The sequence below is a fragment of the Pithys albifrons genome, chromosome 22, assembly GCF_047495875.1.
Source record: "Pithys albifrons albifrons isolate INPA30051 chromosome 22, PitAlb_v1, whole genome shotgun sequence".
In the NCBI taxonomy this organism is placed as follows: domain Eukaryota; kingdom Metazoa; phylum Chordata; class Aves; order Passeriformes; family Thamnophilidae; genus Pithys; species Pithys albifrons.
The window spans coordinates 9,371,818-9,392,638 of record NC_092479.1 but is presented as its reverse complement, the minus strand read 5'-3'; the positions used below and the strand labels follow the sequence as shown (position 1 = coordinate 9,392,638).

At 46.3% G+C, this 20,821-nt stretch overlaps 1 protein-coding gene across 3 annotated transcripts in view; it reads right to left on the bottom strand.

Moving 5' to 3' along the window:
* The window catches only part of LOC139681914 (kazrin-like), a 160,315-nt gene that overhangs the window by 128,812 nt on the left and 10,682 nt on the right, over positions 1 to 20,821 (bottom strand). For 2 of the 3 annotated variants that reach the window (XM_071575697.1, XM_071575698.1), the window contains exon 2: positions 2,332 to 2,489. In XM_071575697.1, the coding sequence (XP_071431798.1) occupies positions 2,332 to 2,489 (158 nt within the window). Of the gene's footprint in view, positions 1 to 2,331; positions 2,490 to 4,818; positions 4,876 to 20,821 lie in introns of those variants that run through there. The other variant, XM_071575699.1, reaches the window with a different exon arrangement.

Here is a 20,821-nt window from a genome sequence, read left to right as displayed (position 1 = left end):
TTGTGATTCATCTGAAGCCAAAGAAATGACTCAAAATAAAAGATAGATCCATGGTGGATCCAAACCCTTTGCTTCAGCCACATCTCCTGGTGCATGTCCAGGTAGTTTCAAAAATGTGTCTGATTTCTCTCCATGTCAGAAAGGCAGCAGGCACAAAGCATCATCCCCACACCACCCCTGCCTCTGCCAAGCAGATCAGTAGTGGCAGAGAAGTGAGAAATGCCCATTAACTGTCCCCTCTAACCAGTCCCTCCTGCTGGCTTAGCAGTCCAACCAATTTCTACCCAAAGTTTCAGGTTGGATGTTCTTTCCTCGCCTTATCTACCAGTTAAAATCTGATCCACGCCAAGAGAGGGGAGCAAAAGGGCCACATTGGATTCCAGCTTATCTTTGTACAGAGCCTCACACAATCAATAGTGTTCAGAGCTGCAGGGCTCCATCTTTCCATAAAACCACTGCCTGGGAAGCAAAGAGAGCAGGGAAGGGAAATAATTGCATTGGTGATGTTTTTTCCTCCTGTGTGATTAGAGCCATAGGGCACGCTGCAGTCAGGGTTAGCAGGATTTATGCACACACACTGGCAGGGATATTCCTGTTGATATTCCCGCCAGCCTCATGTTTCTTTCATTCCTCAGAGGATTTATTTTACCTCACTCCTCCCCCCCCCCCCCCACTGGATATTATCACTGTTTAGTTCCATCCTTTTACTTCTACTACTACTTCCCACCTTGTCAGTCTTCCTACCTGAAAATCCCAGCTAAAAAAACATCCTGTTCTTTCTGGGAAGGGTTCCAGGCACATCATGGAGATGCAGGAACACTTGACATTTCCCCATCGTTATTAGAGACTGATTAGGAAATGCTATCACAGGCACCTATTAATATGCATTCAGGACAGCAGATAAGTGAGAAAGCAATTCTCAGGTGCCAAAAAAAAGAATTCCTGCACAAGTGGGTTATCAACAGATACCTTTTTGCCCCATATTTATTTTAATCTGCCACATGCAGATGCCTGCAAGCATCTGCCCTCTCATGCCTGACTATTCCCAATCCCTGGCAGTGTCACGGGCCAGGTTGGACAGGGCTTGGAGCAACCCGGGCTGGTGGAAAGTGTCCCTGCCCGTGGCAAGGGGTGGAATAAGATCAGCTTTAAGGTCCCTTCCAACTCAGAGCATTCCATGATTATATGATCCTACTCCCACCTGCAGCACTGTCTGTGGGAACAAATCCAAATGCACAGTATAACCCTTCATGTTGCCCATCAGTTTGGGGTAAATGGAGGAGAATTGGCTAAAGATGGGCCAACATGAGTCCAACACCACCATCCCAGAAAGGGAATCCTGAGCACAGCAGAAATGGTTTGCTCCCTGTGCACTCCACAGACTCCAAAGCCTGGACTGGCTCCCCGGCCAAAAATGCCCAGCATTAAAACATGGCTCACTCCCAGCAGGGACTCCCATCCCCTCCCACGGGCACCAAGACCCCTGTTAGCCAAAGCAATCAGGACCAAAGGTTTTGAGAGTGAGAGAAGCAGGTAAGAGAAGACAACCACCAGACTCCACGCAGGAGAATATGGGAACAAAACAGGCAGTCCCCAGTCCTGGAGAGCTCAGAAGAGTTTGGGACAGCCTGAGGCCTCCTTTGCCTGATTTTAGGACTTGTCAGAGAAGGAAGAGGAGACCACCCTGTCTCCAACACAACCCTCTCATACAAGCTGCGATTTTCCATCCAGGCTTTGCAAATAAAGACCAAAAGGGAATACAAAAAGATAAATATAATGAATATTTCAAAGGGTGTTTTTTGGAGGCTGAAGGAAACAGTGCAACACAGCAAAGCTACAGTGAGATATTTTATGTCAAAGCAGCAAAGGCATAAAGAAACATCTGCACATCATTTCATGACTTTTAACTGGCATTTTAGAGCTTGGCTAAACCGACAGCTCAGCTGTGTGTCTGGCACTTCTAAAACTGACATTCAGTACAGATGCTTAGCAGAAAAATGATTTTCTTTTGCTAGTGCTGATGCTGGATTCCCATCAATGGGGTTATTGCTGGATTCCCATCAATGGGAACATTGCTGCATTTCTTCCTGAAATTAAAAGTGATTTTCAGCCCTAAATCTGAGACTCAGTTCTAGCACAAACTGCACACTCTGTGCACTGAGATGTCCTTCCCACAGCTGCAGATTTCAGAAGCCAAAGTCAGTTTTAAAGAAGTGGCAGGGACAAATGTTCCCCACTGCTGAAAACACACATAAAGATGATAGAGCCCTCCACAGCCACGCAATGTGCCCTCCTTGTATCCTAACAGAAGGGAGTTTATTGATTCCCTACCTGTGCATCCATAAGGAGGTGCCTCATGAGCATCATGGCACTTTTCAGAGACTCCTTCTCGCTGGGCAAAAAGGCCTCTTCATCCTCATCCAGCGTTTTTGCCTTGTTGACAATAAAATGGGAGATCTGGTCGTTCAAGGAATGCAGCGACTCAACGGCTGTGGAGGCAGAGAGGGAAAGCAAAACAGGAATGAAACCATGCTGGAGGGAGCTGCCATCATTTCCTCAGTCTGACATGAGAGCCATCTGCTTCTGGAAAGTGGAGCTGGAAATGGATTCCCATTACCTGCCTGGGCCTCTCTCCTAAGAGGACCAGCAAAGGCATCATAAAGTCTTGTGTCTGAGGCCCTGAGAAACTTGGCTAGTGGAAAGTATCCCTGCTCATGGCAGGGGGGTTGGAAGGGGATGGTCTTTAAGGTCTCACTCTAGGGTTCTATGATGATGTTTGTAAGCTCAAGTAACAGGTCGTAGCTAGAGTAAAAATAAGAAAATATTTATTAGAAGTCAGTCTACTGACTCTCAGCCCAGAGAGGTGCTCCTTTTGATGTGCAGGGATGCAGAACTTCAGACAACATTTAGGGTAGAAGCTGGAAAAAATGGCTTTTATTAGCTAGAGTAGGAGTGAGCAAGACCAACAACTAAAATACTGTTCATTTTCTCCCTTACAATTATCAGCATTTAAACCACTGTTAATCTTTTAAATTCTCCTTCATGTGGTCAAATCCCAGGTATTATATGTGGGATTCTGCTCCCAGTCCTGCACAACATTAATCCCCACATCCATGGCACACAGTAATCACATCCATGGCACACAGCAATCACATCCATGCCATACAGAAATCACATCCATGGCACACAGCAATCACATCCATGGCACACAGCAATCACATCCATGCCACACAGAAATCACATCCATGCCACACAGAAATCACATCCATGCCACACAGACATCCCCCAATGATTTCACACACTTTATGAAGCTGCAATTTATGTGTGAACCAAAGGCCAAATTTATTTCTGCCCAATGAAAAGCTTTGGATTTCTACAGATCTGAAAAATCTGCACTGCAATTTGCTTTTCAACCATTATGAGCATGGAAGTAGCTGGGGAGCAGGGCAGGTGTGATGTGCAGCACATACAGCTGAGCCTCTCCAAGTCCCGTTACAAAACCCCACTGTGACCATGTGCCCTCGCCCACCCAGCACTGCTGAGCCCCAGGAAGCTGCAGGTTCTCCACACAGGGGAGCAACAGGCACTGGCTGCACACAGGCAGCAATGGGGCTGATTTTCTTATCACTTCTAGACTGAACCAGCATCTCTATCACACATGTCAGTCCTGAAAACCACCTTCCCAGCAGTAATGTACAAGTATTGATTCATCCCATCCTTTCTGACCGACGAAGAATTGAGGACAGATCATTCTTTTTATAGTCTGAAATTCTGGCTGGAGCCCTAAGGCCACATCTGCTTCCAGTACTACAAATGTACAGCAGAGTTCTCCTCCTCGAGCTGATGGCCACCCTCCAGACTAACACTGACTGGGACATGGAGCCCTTCTCCCAGGCTTTCTGACTCTGAGGTAATTCAAAACAAACTCCTCTACATTAGCCAAAGTCATTCCAACCTCCTTATCTGAAGCAAGAGCTCTACATTTCCCACTATTTCCTTCCTTTTTCTTTGGAGTTGCTCTTGCTCTTTGCTCTGTTGGAGCAGTACATGGCACAGGAAGCTCAGAGTGGCAACATGCTTCTCTCATGTGCAATTCTCTAGGCTCACACAGATGCCAGAGAAATCAGGAGGAAAGTTTCCCAGTTAAGAATGTGTATTGACTTGAGCTGATTTTTATAGGGGTCTGCCACAGTGCTCCATTTAAACTGCTTAGGAAAACAAATCTTTTCCCATGAATACAATGGAACTTGTATTGGAAAATAAAGTCCTCTGAGTCTTCCTCATGAAAGTAAAAGAAGCATTTCCAAACCTCCAGCCTACACACAAAATGAAAACGAAGCCGAAAAGACCAAACCATTCCTGACACTGGTTTCTGGAAGTCCTGTGTCATTCTGCAAAACTGCTTCCAAAGTGTGCCTCTCATAAGCAGAAAAAAAATAGTATTTCTCATTTAAATCAAGAGAAAATTACTGCCTTTTCCCCGTGAAAAATGTAAGGGAGAAGGATAATGAGGCAAATCCCTCAGAATGTTACAGCTCAAACATTTCTGCTGAGCAGCACTTCCACTAACTCAGACAAATAACATTCTTTTTAAAGCAAAAAAAATTATGGATCTCAGATATATATACAGATATATTTAGTTGAGATTAAAAGATACTTCTTGAGGCCTTGAAGAGCAAATAAAAAAGAAAACCATGCAGATGACACTTTTCCCTCACTGTATCATTCCTCTCAGCTCCAGTAACACTGCAAGAGAGAAAACCAGGTAAATACAAGTTACAGCTACCACAGTCCTGTCAGCATCCCAGTTTTTCCTACCTCAATTTCACCATTTCCTTACTGTAAGGAGCAATTTCAAGTGGTGAAGGAACCATAACAATCCTCTGTTAGTGCTTTGACGTCACCTCTGAGAAGAGAGCAAGTAATCTCTGGGAGGTGGCAGCTCTCCCTGCTGCTCTCAGCTGATGTGCTGTGCTGGGGGGGTCAGCTGAGGACCATTTGCCACCCTCAGGAGCAAAAATGGGTCAACAAAGTAGATTTTTTTGCAGGGCAGAACCACTGGAGCCTGAAGGATGTGCAGGGCAGAAAGGAAATTGCTTTCTGTTGGAGACGAGGGAAAAATTATACTTGTGCCAAAAACTCATTCAAGAAAGAGGCTGAAGCAATAAAGTTGTTCCAGGAGACCCCATTTTATACGCTCCAGCTACTGCCCAGATGAGCACAAAATAAAATAAAGCATAGATAATATATCCTGAGATGTACTGACAAAAGGCAGCAGAGTCTAAAATTAAGTCTCGCCAGCAGGAGTGATTAAATGAGAGAGGACGGACACAATCCCAATTCCACCCGGGGAGGCTGCACGAGGATTCCTGGGCTCCCCTCCTGACTGTGCAGGGAAAGAGAGAACACATTCAAGTTGGACTTTGCTGTGAGCTGTCAGCACTCGCCTCTGCAGATGTGTTCCCAGGGAGAGCAAAGCCAAAAAGCTGCACTGTGGGCACACAGCTTGGAAAATCCATCCCAAAGGCACCGGAGCCGCGTCCAGAGCTCTGCATTGCCAGGAACCCTCCCTGGCCAACGAGGCTCTTGCAGAGGCTGCAGAGACAACCACGGTGAGGGGGAAATGGGGCAATTCATTAGCAAATAACGTTACCAAAGAGCTTCTCAAAGAACATCTACTGGAGCTGCCTTTGCAGTGAGGAAAAAGGCTTCAAAGGACTTCAGGCCTTCCCTGTCTGAGCTTTTCTCATGTTGTCTCCACTGTCACAGCAGAGACAGCCCCGGCGTTTGGTGACACCCAGGACTCCCAAAGCACCTGAAAGCCTTTCAGCATCTCCCACGTTAGAGAAGCATAGAATGGATTGGATTGGAAGAGATCTTAAAGATCATCTCATTCCAAACACCTGCCATGGGCAGGGACATTTTCCACTGTCCCAGGTCACTCCAAGCCCTGTCCAGCCTGGCCTTGGACACTCCCAGGGCTGGGGCACCCACAGCTGCTCTGCCCAACCTGTGCCAGGGCCTGCCCACCCTCACAGCCAGCAATTCCTTCCCAATGTCCCATCTAACCTGCCCTCTGACAGCTTTTACCCCTAGAAGCTCTGAGCAAACTGAGCCCATTTGTCTTTTCCCAGCCTGTCCTACAACTTTGCAGCTGGAAAATGCACCTTGGACGATCTGCCACTGTCTTGGGTTGGGCAAAGTGCCACCTGCCCAACACAGGGAGAAAGGGGCCCCCAGCCAAGGGAAAAGGAGGGAGAGAAAAAAACCAAAACCTGAAGTAGCAAGCTTCTTATATTAAAGAAAGACAATTAAAACCAGAATATGATATAATACATATATATACAAATGTGAGAAAAAGAAAACCAGACTAACAACAATAACTACCAAGTCCCCCAACCAAACAATACAGATTCTAACTACCCAAACTCCACAAAACCTCTCAAAAACTCTTCCAGAGAAACCTCCCAGAAAGAGAGGAGAAAATTAACAAGCAAATGTTCACCTCCCTGGATTACAACAGCGGGGAGGGCAGCAAGGCCTGATCTGGGCCGGGCAGGGCCGGGCCGGGCCGGGCAGGGCCACCTCACCTTTCTGAGGCAAAACCCGAGACAGAAGCTCCTCCTCTGTTTTTATACTTCTTGACACTTCTTGATGATGTCAGATGATAAGAAATACCTCTCTGGTTGCTTAAGTCAGGTGCTGCCTGTCCCTTCTGATCTGTCACATCCTCTGGGCCTGCAGAATTCAGGCCTAACCGAGGCCCACAAGCACATCCCGGTGCCCGCGGCCGACGCGCCCTCACACCCGCCGCAGGAACTCGGCGGGTCTCAGCCTCAGCCATTCCACAGATATTCTCCCGTTATTGCTAAGAAGAGACCTACAGCCTTTTCTTTCCTTTGTGGCCTTTGACTTGTTTCAAAGGAGGCATTCAATGAGCCCCCTCGCAGGAATAATTTACCAGACCATTAAGTGAAGAAAAAATATGTGGTGTCTGCATTAAGGGCTCAATCACCTTTCAAGAAACACTGTGAAGAGCCCATTACAGTAATTACTAACGAGCTGGCCTCTCTGGGCTCCAAATGCTTTGTGTAACTGGCAAAGAGCTGCAAAAACAGCCACCAGAGCAATAAATGGCACCAGAGTTCCAGAGGAAAACATGCTCAGCAATAAAGCTGGCCGTTTTCTCAGCTTATTAGTTTCTCTTTACAAATACCACCTTTTTGGAAATGAAAATGCCATCAAGAAGTGGAGATCTTTTTAATAATCCTAATGGACAACTTTTAAAAGTCTAACTTTTTCACTGACTTCTCTTTTATGGTGCAGAAGCTTCTTTTGAAGTTGGATTTAAACTATTTCAATTAAAATATCAATTTTACATTGCCCTCAAACACATGGGTATGCTTTGAATTTAACAATAATGAAATAAATTCCTTAAGTTCTCTTTATGCTCTCCCTCCATTTAAAACCTCCTATTTGAGCAGTAAAAGGATGGGAGTTTCAGACCCCTCTACAACGACAGACGTTTATGTTCTCCTTGGAGAAATCACCTGTTGCTCAAAAACTCCAGTTTATGTATCCAAGATATGCCTGAACTGAGTAGGGAAAGAAGAGCTGGTGTGTTTTGGTGTGTCTTTTGGAGGTTGGGGGTTTCTTATGAACTCTTTGGAAAGGGCCTTCCTGCTTTGCCTCAGTTTCTTCAGCTCTTCATCACAGCTGATGTCGCACAGCAAAGAGAGGAAGGTCAGGAGAATTTGGCCAAAAGTTTAAAAACTAGAAGGCTCAGTGTTTCCTCTCACTAAAATACTGTCAGGATCATATAGAAAATAAAAAGTATTGTTTTCTTTGGGTAAAATCTCATAGAGCTACGAAAAAATCATCAAGCTGAAGAAGTGATCCCATCCCTGAAAACCTGCCTATTCACTCCAGCTGTATTAGTTAAACTGACAAATAATAAAATAAAAATAATTAAAAAATCACTCACCCTGAAAGAAAAGCTCCAAATTAATATAAATTCCTTTATTATGTTTATGATTATGATGAAGAGACAGGTTTGGAGCAGAGAATGAAGCAGCTGCAATGGGTCCTGCTACTTTCTGCAGTGCTTTGAGCTAAAAGCAGAAGAGCTCACGACTCCCCCAGCAAACGACTCCAACCTTCATGGCTGGGCTATTGTTGTTTGCAGAAATATTTGAGATGCTTAATTCCCCAGAGAGCTGCAAATTATCAGGCCAGGAACAATGTGAAACTTGGAGAAATACAGCAGGCACGATGCCAAGGCAGTCAATCCAAGTTCTGCAAGGCAAACTCCAGTAAAATGGGCCAAAGATCTCAGAACCCTTTCCAGGGATGGCCACGGCCTGGTGACACCCGACTTGGCAGCTGCTGCTCTCTCCTTTCTGTTGGATAATCATTTATTTGTTGCCTCTTCAGCTGACTGTGTAACTATTGCACTCCACAAACAAGAGCTGCTTTCTTTAGATGAAAAGGAAAAGAACAACAGGAATTCCATGTGCCAGCACAGCGACCCCGTGGGCTGGCCATGCTGGGAGGTGGCCCCAGGGCAGGGATGCCCATCTGTGCCTGCACTGGGGGGCCTGGGGGGGCTGCAGGAGGGCTGGCTCCTACTTTACCAAAAACTGCCTCCAGCATCTTGGATGGGTCACCTAAACCCAGAACAATTGAACTTCCCCTCTGTAAATACACGTTTTGTACCCCCTGGAAACATCACAAACCACAAAGGTGAGGTGCCACCACTGATGAGGGACTCACCTGGCTTTTCACTGCTGTTCAGCTACAAAGCAGGAGCTGTTCTGGTCATGCTTTAAGACTTTTAACAAGCAGCCCCTGTTGCAAACAGGATGCTCCGTCTCTTTGGTGTCAAAGGTGGAAGAAAACTCTTCCTGAAGGGGACTTAACAAATCACAAGCTTTTCTGGGGTTTGAATGAACCGAAGTTGTTAGAAGACAACTGAGCTTGGCTTGATTCTCACCAAACATCTGGAAGAGACTGAAGCTTCATGTGTTGTTGTGAGTCTTGAGAGACCAATTTTAATTCTGTCTTGCTGATCTGCTGGGGTTGCAATAATGAGAGAGGGTCACCAGAAATCCTGGTGAGGGCTTAAAAAAACAAGATGTAAAAATCTAACACACTGGGTTTGTTCACATCAGCTCTTGAGGTCTTTGTTTCACCCTTAAGATGGCACTTTTAACCAGAAATTGTAGAAACTTAAAAAGAACTCCAAAACAAACAAATAAACAAACAAAACACCAAATAGATTTGTCACATAAGAAAAATGTCAATGATTATGAGATTAAAGTCATGAAAACTGGCAACCTGCAAACCTCTCTCTGCATGTGTCTGTCTTTGTTGTCTGTAGCTAAGAGGGGATGTAGAGGATTGTTAGAGCAAGCTCTGGCTCTCCCAGACAAATCTCAGGCCAACAGATGGTGGTGGCTCCAGGAAACTCCCACAGCAGAGGCCTCTGGTTTTGGCCCCACGGATTTCTGCACCCCCTTCAAGAGGAGATGCCCCCAAGCCCGTTTTCTGCTGTGCCCCCAAGACAGTGTTCCCTCACCTGAACATTGCTCTCTGCTCCTCAACCCAGCTTTGCCATGGCAACCAGAAAGCTGCATGTCACCAGCGTGAACCAGCCAGGCTGTGCTTTTAGCCTGTGCCTCTGTCTGCAGGCAGGTGACAGAGCTCCCTCTGAGCTACGAGACACACAGAACAAGATGAGAAACACGCTCAGGGCTGTGAATGCCACAGCCACAGGGGCAGCAAATACAGAATTGTCTGCAGGCTCATGCAAAAGGGCTTCATGACTTCAGAAATCAGGGGCTGATGGGTAGAAAAATCAGGGAAATTGGCTCCTCACTTCATTTTGTCGAGGGCTGAGCCAGGCAAGCTGCTGGTGGAGCACCCCCTGCTCTGGACCAGCCAGAGGCTGAACCAGCGTTTGCATCAGGGAGGAGCTCACCAAACTGCAAAGGGACATCACAGAGCCAAGAAAGGTTTCTTAGCAACAGCATCACAGACAGGACCATTAACTCCAAATTCCTCCCCCGGTAAATCCCGAGCTATGAATACCTTCAGACGCTTATTGTTAGTGCAGTTAAGATACGCGTTTTGTTCAGCTGATAAAGGGGGAAATCAAAGGTGGCCAGTGAAAAGCAAAAAACATAAAGGACTGCATTTGGGGAGGTTTCTCTGGATATCCCAGGAGTGCTGGACCTGCAGCTGTCTTGTAATTAGGTGATGCACTTCTGCAAGAGGATCAGTTCGGCCAAGAGGGCAACTGAAAAACAGCTCGTAAAACACACACAGCAAAGAAGCAACACAGAGAGAGAATCAGAGGGCAAACAGTGATCACACAGCACAGCAGTTTGAGTTTCTCTTGCAAAGTGCTTTGTGTTTGTGGGGCTCAGTTGGCTCATTTCATTGGTGCTACTCCTGATTTACTGGTGGCACAGCAGCAGAGCCACAGCAAGGCCAGAGGGACCAGCAGGCTCCTCCTCTTCCCTTTTAACCACCATTGGCAGTATTTCTATAGTGACTGTAGCTGACAGTAACTGTGACTTTATTTTACCCCTAAGTAGCTCTTTATTCTCTCAGAGCCCATCCCCTGGACATGTGCAATGGTCGAACAGCTCAACTTTGGTTTTAGAAAGCTGAATCTTAAATGTAGCTGAGCTCAGACTGAAAACACCATCATGAGAATCAAAGTGTGTATTTTAACCACATTTCAAAGACAATTTTCAGACACTTTCAGGGAGGTGGGAGACACTGTTTGCATCATCTCAGCATTGGAATGTGTGGAGCTGGCAATGCTGTGCTGGGAGAGAGAGCACAATCCCACAGGGTGGAGCTCAGTGCAGTATTTTAAACATCTCATATCCACAGTCTACTCAGAATACACAAATGCTTCACGTTTCTCATTAAAAGTGCCCATTTGCTGCTGAGGTTGTGAAGTCAACATCAGAAAAAGGCAAAGCAAGTACCTTTGCAGTCTCTGTCAGTGCACTGCAGAGTTCCCTCTCTTCAAAAGCTCAGTTTGGTTTGGGTTGTGTTTGCACCAAGTTTTAGCACTCAACCCTTGCTCTTCCTCCAATGCAATTGGGCAACCTGACCCCTGAACTTCAAGTACTTCCACTGGTATCCTGACAAGAATAAAGGATAGATTTCAATCTCCAACATAACACACAGCAGAGAAGCAGCTGTGGCCATGAAGGGATTTCTGGCACGATCTACGGCACCGTCTGCCCAAAAAAGCACATTGAGGTGCCAATTCTGGTGCCCAAGTCCACTGGATCCACCTAAACATGTTCTTCAGCTCAAATCAAACCCTTCCACTCCTTTGTGATTTGCATGAGGAGTCAGAACGATAAACTCTTTAATAAAGCCAGCAGATAGCAAGGGAAGAACGAGAAGAGAAGAGATACAGGTTTCTTTAATGAAAAGATGAGGTTTATCAGGTTTCTGCTATTAAACTCTGACAAGATAAAGTTAATGAAAAGCAAAAACAACCTCCCTTGCCCCAGGAATTGCTCCTCAGCCTTAGAAATGTTTGCAGTGAGAGTGTCACATACCTTCTCATGAGCTTTTCTCCCTGTGTGACGGGCACAGTGCTGTCACCATCACCACAAAATAACATTTAAATACAAGACCTCCATATTTAGGTGTAAGATCTCCACTGTCTGGCTTTTTCCATGGCCTTCTCATGTTCCTCTTTCTAATGGCTTTTATCAATATGATGAAAATAAATAATCATAATTTAAATAAATAAATCTAAAGGAGACCTGCATACATAAGGCTTTTCCTGTCACACCCTAAGCCCCCAAATCACGCCTGTCCTGGGAAGAGGCTTCATTAGTTTTTCCACACCAAGATGAAATAAGTGTGTGAGGTTCAAGTTTTCCCTGGAAGAGGAGACAATCTCAAGCTGTTGATATCATCATGTTCCTGCTCATTAACTTCTCTGGAAGCTGACAAATATGTTTTCCCCCTCTTGATGCTTTTTAAAGTAATTTTCCCTTTACTGCAGTGCTAATAAGGTGTAAAAGTCCTGTCCTAGAACTCTACAGGCAACACAGCTCACACTCTGCTGCAGCTCTAATGGGAAAATTTCCTTATAAATGCAAATTAAACAAAGTGTTTCATGGTACTCAGAGTCAACATGTTTACACATTACAACTTTCCCCAACCTATTTCATCAGGATTTAATTTTTAATGTGTTTTAAATAAAAATGTAGAGGAGAGTTTTAGTAGTGATGTAAGAACTTTTCTTGGACCCAGGTAAAATTTTTCACTGTGAGAACTGCCTGGTAAAGACTTTTATATCTCTATATATATAACTAGGTATTGTGTTTATAAATATGTAAATAAAAGCAGCTGTCCTGGCTGCAGAACTAATGGCCACGTGGAGCAGCATTCAAATTGAAACAATTCTACTTTATGTTTCTTCTGCATTTGGCTGCAAAATAATCCCTTCTATAAATGTGCTTCGAAGGTATCCACCAAATAATGTGGTTTCCCTGTTGTTCTCTAGCAAATCAATGATCCTGGAATGGAGAGAAATCTTTTTGTACACTTTGGACAGTTTCATAATTTAGGGGCAGATTCCAGCCTTGTGGCAGTGCAGCAGTTTGGGGGAGATTGATGTCAGCAGTGTCAGATCCAGTCAGGGATGACACGCTGCTGTTGATTCTGCTTATCAAAATTATTTACCTCCAATTACTTTTTTGCAAAAATGCTGCAAGGTGGGAACATTTGTCAGCACCAGCAGTGAGGGAGAGGCTGAGCACACACAACTTCTCCACCTCCAGACCATTCAAGCAAGTGCTTATTTTAATTCTTTCAAAGTGCAGCCTTTGAAAGCACATTTGAAGTGTTTTGCTGAAGTGGGTTCTGGATAGTGATAAATGAATCCTTACAAGGAGAAATTACCCAAGCTGGGTCATGGACTCCCCGCTGCAAAGTGCCCGGGCCGGGTGGGAGCCGGGAGTGGCTCGGCAGGGAAGGGACCGCTCAGGGCACGGGAATGCAAAGGGGAAACATTTGGAATGGAACCTGAAGAGTTCGCAGCTCTCACTGACCTCTCACAACGGTTTGAAGAGAAGGAGGAAAAGCAAAGAGTAGTGATCCCCATTCTGCAAAGTCTGTGTGTGCTGGGCAGGAACTGGGCAGTGCAGTTGGGGCACCAGTTTAACCAGGAGAAGAATATTTCACCAATTTTGTTTTCCTATCTCAAAAGCACTTGCAAGTCCCCTAATTAATTAAGCCATATGAGAATTGATGAATCTACTGTGGAAATACCAGAAACTGATTATACTGAGTATAAAAGGAACCTGATCTTTGATCAGCCCCTTGTAGTGCCTTTTATGAATTCAGGACTCCTCCTGCCTTCCTTTTTTCTTCATTTGAGGCAACTTCAGAAGATGAAGTTGGAAGCAGAAGGAAGTCACGTTCTCAGATTTCCAGCCAAAAAGGTGCCTTTCTCCTGATGTTATCCTTGCCAAACTTTGTGAGTTTGCTCTGAATTCCAGCCCACAAACCTTTCTGCTAACAGAATCCTTCAGGTTCCTAATAAACCACATTTATTAAAGAGCAGTGAGGAGGGAACCCACTTTAAGTTCCTCAACACCTCCTCTAACAGTGACAGCAAGCAGACTCCCAGAATCTTGTTTCTTTTACTTTTACAAACAACATACCAAGAGCCTGACCCCTTTTTCTGGCATCAGTGTGACCTCCCAGACTCCCCTCGAGGAGTGACTTCATCCCTGAGCAATGCTGGGGCTGTGGATGCAGCAGGAGGGGAGTTCAGCAGTGCATTAAAATGCAATATCCCCTGGGCTGTGATTTATGGGCTGCCACTTAGAGAAATCATCCTGCATCTTAATTGGCTGCTCCTCTGCAGCCACTTGGTTTGGTTGGGAGATGAGACATTTTTCACCCACCATAAATTTGCATGGAAAGCCGGATCTTTGAAAGGCAAAGGAGTTAAAAGATGTAAAAATAAAGCAGACAGAGCTGCACCTTTATGAGTCTCCCTGAGCAATGCATGAGAAAGTATCATAAATAATTATGCATTCTTCCTTGCCCAATTTACAAGTTCTGGGATTTCCCTGATGGGGTCAGCTCTGTAAGTCCATAGGAAAAAACCAAAACACACCTTTGCAGCAGCCCCAGGGAGCTCAGTGTCAGCAGAAGATCTCCAAAAGCTTCACAGTCACAGAGATTATGAGCTAATTACAAAAATCCACTATAGACTCACTGAAAAATTAATAAAAGCTTCAACTTTTGGTTTGTCTCATGTCTGACAGGCAACATGTCGCTTTCAGGGGGAAAGATCCTTAAAAACTCAAATCAGACAGAAATACTGTGTGTGCTGCAGTGTCCTCCTTGAGGAAACTTTAATCTTCTTCAGCCACGTGGATTTTCAGGTAAAAACTATAGATGTGAAATTACAAACACTCTCAAGACCAAAGAAATGCTTGTTCAACATGAGCAGAAAGGAGTTAATTGTACAGATGATGAGTCCATGAGTCCACTATAGGGCAGTTAATTACAGGTTTGTACTCAAACCCATTTCCAACCCAGCCTGTGGATAAACTGTGTAAGTTGTGTTTTCCATGACCTTTCAACCCCTGTCCTTCCCAAGACATTTTATTGCCTTCAGAATTTTTCTGTACCTACACAATTCCAGCCTTGTGTCATTAATTCCCCTGGTGTGGGACTGATCTCCCCCCACGGAGCCTCACTTGGCTCAGTCAGTCAGGTTTGGGGGTAAAACCCCCCAAACAGGGGTTTGTTGTGGCGTGTGGAACACTCACCCCCTCACTGACTCCTCCAGCACAGCCCCCACCCATGCCTGAGCCCTGCAGAGCCCCTGGCTGGGCTGGGGAGGGGGTTCCTGGGCTGGGGAGGGGGCTCCTGGGCTGGGGAGGGGGGTTCCTGGGCTGGGGAGGGGGGTTCCTGGGCTGGGGAGGGGGGCTCCTGGGCTGGGGAGGGGGGCTCCTGGGCTGGGGAGGGGGGCTCCTGGGCTGGGGAGGGGGAGGGGGCTCCTGGGCTGGGGAGGGGGAGGGGGCTCCTGGGCTGGGGAGGGGAAGGGGGCTCCTGGGCTGGGGAGAGGGGGGGGGGGGGGTCCTGGGCTGGGGAGAGGGGTCCTGGGCTGGGGAGGGGGGTCCTGGGCTGGGGAGGGGGTTCCTGGGCTGGGGAGAGGGGGGGGTTCCTGGGCTGGGGAGAGGGGGGGGTTCCTGGGCTGGGGAGAGGGGGGGGTTCCTGGGCTGGGGAGAGGGGGGGGTTCCTGGGCTGGGGAGAGGGGGGGGGGTCCTGGGCTGGGGAGAGGGGGGGGGTCCTGGGCTGGGGAGAGGGGGGGGGTCCTGGGCTGGGGAGAGGGGGGGGGTCCTGGGCTGGGGAGAGGGGGGGGGTCCTGGGCTGGGGAGAGGGGGGGGGTCCTGGGCTGGGGAGAGGGGGGGGGTCCTGGGCTGGGGAGAGGGGGGGGGTCCTGGGCTGGGGAGAGGGGGGGGGTCCTGGGCTGGGGAGGGGGTTCCTGGGCTGGGGAGAGGGGGGGGGTCCTGGGCTGGGGAGAGGGGGGGGGCGGGTCCTGAGTGCCTGGGCTGGGGAGAGGGGGGGGTTCCTGGGCTGGGGAGGGGGTTCCTGGGCTGGGGAGGGGGCGGGTCCTGAGTGCCTGGGCTGGGGAGGGGATGTTCCTGAGTCCTGTCCTTCAGCACATGGATTTCTCCAGAGCTGGATCTCGGCCTTGTCCAATGACTCTGCGCAACCCAAACATTTCTTTGGTATTGATTTAGTCTCTCTGTTGGACTATTTGATTTTTTTGTTTGGTTACTTAATCCTAACAATATTGATATTTTTCAGGCTGGCAGCCAAATAAAACCTTCGGAGACATATGAAGTACATATTAAGAGACTCTTTGCCCCATGAATTAAGGGCACAAATCATACACCCAAATCTGATGAGCAAATCATTACAGATCACACATTTTGGCACCATGGTGCTTTACCAAAGAGACTTATATTCACTTTTTTTAGCATGGAATGTAGAATTCCAATCAGCAGAACCACAGAGGGGGATTATGTTACCTTGGACTTGAATTCAATTGTATTTTTAATTCTATTAAAACTCCAAGCTTGCACAATAAAATGATTGTGTGTATTTGATTAGGATCTTAATGACATGTTTGCCTATTACTGTAGCTGTTTAAAACTCTAATAACCTTTCTACCCCTTGGAAAATTCTAGGAAGAAAGATGGTATTTATAGTATTGAGCAGAAGTTTAAATACACAAGACACTAAAGGGAATAGAACAATCCTGACACCAAGACATTTTCTCAGCTTCCTACTGAAAAAACAGAATTAACTGATATGAACGAAAACTACACTCGACGTCTGAGATTTACAGTGGTCAGTTTAATTAGTCCTTTAAAAATTAAATGTTAACATTAGTTTGAGAAAACTCGCCCTTCTCTGGGTCTGGAAAAAGAGCACAGAGAGGTGACAGTTCTGAAACGCCACCGTTTGTACAATAAACAGCTTTTGACCTGGCAGACTGACCCTCAAGTAAGGCTGTAATGCTGCTCTCACTTCCAGACTATTATCAGACTCTGTCTTGGGGCCACATCTCTGGCAGTCACTGCCCCCACAGAACTGTTTTGTTCATCACAGAGCACAGGACACTTCCCTTGCAATCTTAACTGGGAGCAAGGGATAAATTGTTCCTTTTGTTACTCTGTGTCCACTTGGATGCCGCAAGTTCAAAAGTGAAAAACAGAAATTTGGAGCTGGGTGGGGTGTCTGCACCCTGAGATATCAGGGAGGAAATAATTACTATAGGAAAGAGAAGTTGAGTTCTGGGGTCCTGCAAACATGGCACGTGGCACCCTCGATCAAGTCAGTTTTACACCAGCTCAAGACTAAATCATGTGGCTGTAGAGGGTCTATTCTGTCTTCTATCCTTAAGCCCCAAAGCTTTGGGCAAATTTGAGAGCTTACAATAGCTGAGGAAATAAATCCATCACTCTTCAGCCTTCTCTCCCCCAGGCTCTCAGATTTCGAAAGGGCAGACACGATGCAGGTAATGCACAGCCCATGGACACTGGGCCTTGGGTATTGAAAGGATCTTTTACAGCCACAGTTCACATGCAGAAAATATTTAGCTTATGCATCATCAATTTGAGATGAAATATTGAGTAGTGATTACTGCAACTTAAAGAGTGGAGTGGTCAGATAAACATTCAAAGCCCATCCCCAGTTCTAGCATATTTCAAGAAAATACACCCCAAAAGATGTTTTACTTGTAGACGTGTTATGTTCACAACAACTTTATAACCTCTGGGGGTTCCTGCTCTTCTGTGACCTTCTCAGGTGAGCCCTAAATTCCTTTTTATCCCTTCTAGTTTTAGAGACAGAGAAAGAAAATCTAAATAAATGAACCTCAGGTTTTCAAAGCTTAGCAAAGGTTCAGGGTCACTCCTTGGTCTGTGCAGACCCATCAGTCAGAGAGTTTAATAACTCAGATTCTTTGGGAGACAGAGAAACCCAAGGGACATAAATCCTCATCAAGTGAACTGTCCCATTTTCTTTCTTCCACGCACAGTTTTGCCCACAGTGTCAAAGGTTTTGTTCACAAACAGCCCCAGCAGAGTAAATCACTTCCTCCATCCCTCTGTCTCTGCTCTATCTCCAGACCCTTTTAATCATTCCTTCTGTCAATTAAGTCATCAGAAATACATGAAAAGAGGCTCAAGAGCAGGTAATTCACAGGGCCAGGATCAAGTCTTTAGTAGCCCAACCCAAAAATGAGCTTAAAAACAACAAACTCCAAGCAGAGCCAGTTTAAAACCAACATATGGTGTTTCAGAATAAAGCAAAAACTGCCCCCAAGATCACCCACCTCCCCCATGCACAGACCAGCGAGAGAAGACCCAAGGACAAGCAGGACCTGAGCAGCAGAACAACCTGGAGCACTCACACCAATTTCAAGAGGATTAAGCAAAGCTGTTTCCTCCAGAGACTTTAACAGAAACTTCCCCACGCTGGAGTGATACACTGTGAAAAGCAATTTAATTTCTTCCTTGGCATTTATAAGTAATAAAAGCGGCACTGGGTAGTTTCCAAAACCAATTGTGAGGTTTTGCAAGGACATTTCTGGGACATGTAAGACTGGCACCCTCCTTGGGCATTTCCAAGCAGGGCTTTTCTCCCCTTGCTCCCAGCCTGTAGTTTTCATAGGCAGGTCCTGGGGCAGCACAAAAAAATGAAGAAACCCCAAATAAACAAACAAACAAACACCCATGACTGACACAAGTATTTTAAAGTATTATGGCAAAAGGGTCCACTCAAGGCCAAGTTGGATGGGGCACTGAGCAACCTGATTGAGTGGAGGGGGTTGGAACTGGGTGATCTTTTTAAGTTCTCTTGCAACCCAACCCTTTCTGTGATTTGATGATTCTAAAACTTTGAATTCAAGTCCATACCCAACTCCTCACAAAGAGCAGCTACTCTCCCCACCTGAACTAACAGCAGTAGATTCATCTCTAATACATTATTTTTTCCCGATGTGGTTTTAATGCAAACATCACTCCAAATCTGGTCACCACAATCACTGAAAATACCATCCCATGATGAGAGAACTGCTCCATTAACCCTCTCCCAGAGGTGATGAAAGCAGCAGGATGGACTTGATCTCACCACCCAGATGTCTGATGGCTTTAACTGGCTTTAATTACAGTTTAATTACAGTTCCAGTGAGCAATAGTTGAGATGCTCTACAGCTGGCAGATGTATTTATTCAGCTACTACTACTAGAATTTAAATCTGTTTCATTTCACAGATTCCTGTGATTTTAGAAAGAATTAAGTAGCCAATTAATAGCACCCAGTAATAGGTGGATAACAAAGATGGCTCCACTTACAACTACAAAAGCAGTAGTTCAGGATAAAGAACAGAGAAAAGTTACAGATGCCCAAAGTGAAACTGTTATTTGTTTCCCTGGTTCCTGACTGTATTTCTGTAGCTGTTTTTGGGAACACAGCCCTGTCCTGCTGTGTGAAAAAGAAAAAATGTTTCCTCTTCCACAGTGTTTCTATTTCAAGGCAACAAAAGCCAAGGGTGTGGGAGCTGAGCTGCAAAACGAAATTTTAGAGGTGAGAGAGAAGCAGGAATTTGCTCCCCAGCACACAGGGATTGAGGAGTGATGGCAAGTCAGCAAGAGGAGAACATCTGCCTTGGGTTTGGGGTTTGGGGTGGCAGCCTGGCCCTGCCACAGCTCCAGCCCTGGCACGATTCCTCCTTTTGTGCGTTCAGACACAAATCCAACCGTGCCGCTCATTTAACTGCGGATGTGCCTTTTCCAGCCTTGCTGCTGGGGGAGATTTGCCGAGTTGCGCTGCTGGGCCGAGCCGAGCCGAGCCGAGCCGAGCCGGGCTCCTCCTGCTGCTGCCGCTGAGCTCAGCCACGCACTCGCCCCCCTGTCCCGCCCGGGGCGCTCCCGCACCCGCCCACTGGCCCTCCCCAGTCCCGCTGTCCCCTCCCGCTGTCGCCGAGCAGCCACCTCTGGTGAACATCCTCCAGCTCTGCCCACCCGCCTGTCCAGAAGTCAGGAGGAACATCGAGACACGGCCCTGGGTTCCTCCCCTTTTTGCAGGTTCGAGGGCACGCTGCCCTGGGGCTCCGGGCACATGGACATCCTGCCCTGCTCGGGGCAGCCCCGGCCACCGGCACAGGAACGGTACACAGGTGAGACCAGGACACAAAAACAGTTACCTTACACCTATAATTTATGACACCCCAACAAAAGCCTGTTGTTGGGGAAAAAAACATTTGCAAGCATCTGGCTGCTTAAACCAGCACCAGAGGAAGTTCATTAATACAGAAATTGAAGTTAATTAACTAACTGATGGTCTCCTCTGTTCCATTTGCTTTAAAGCCATCCACGTCCTTCCCTTGGTCTACTGACTAGCTTTATTCAGCTCCAGTTACTGTATCAAAGTGATATATTCTGCTTACAAATTCAAGGCAAAGCCCATTTATCTGTTACAGAAGGAGAATGGATTTACATTTAAATGGGTGTTGTTCATGTATCTAATAACTCAGTTGAGTAATCAAAGAAGTACAATCTAAGCAGGAGCTTCTCTGTGTTTGGCATTAATAAAGCCCCCAAGATTCCTCCACACATTCCTCCCAATTTATTTATTTCAGCAGAGTGGGGAAGCTGCTGTTCCCCCCCTGCCATCAGCCAGCGAGATGGTGAGCTGGGAACCAACAGGCTGCTTGCTCAGGCCTATGCTTCAGTGAGGAACCCAGGCCCAGCAGAGAGCAAGGCATTACCACGGGGCACAGGCTTTCATTCCTTTAAAAGAGTAAATAAATAAAGAATGCCTCATAGGTGTGGAAATTTGGCAGTGAAACTGTGGCCACTCAGTGCACCAGGTGTTCTGGGGTCACTGCACTCAGCGAAAAATCGCAGGGGTTGAGCTGGGCTGGTCCAAGCAAAACAGCCTGCAAAGTGAAGCACACTTGGAATAGGAAAAGGCAGATAGGAAATAAAATTCAAAATTATGGTAATCAACTTTTTAATTCCTTTTCCTTAGGCTACACTCGAATTATCTAAACATATGCAGGAAAACGTGCTCATGCATTAAAAACAAGTAACTACAGTGGGTCCAAAAACCTGAGTCCTCTTCCTACTGAGTGGCTTGAAAAGCATAAAACTTGCTACTAAATTTTGGGTTATAGTGATTTCAATGTCAACTCAAGCCCAAAAACCTATCAAAACCCAAATCAAAGATAAGCAATAAGAAAG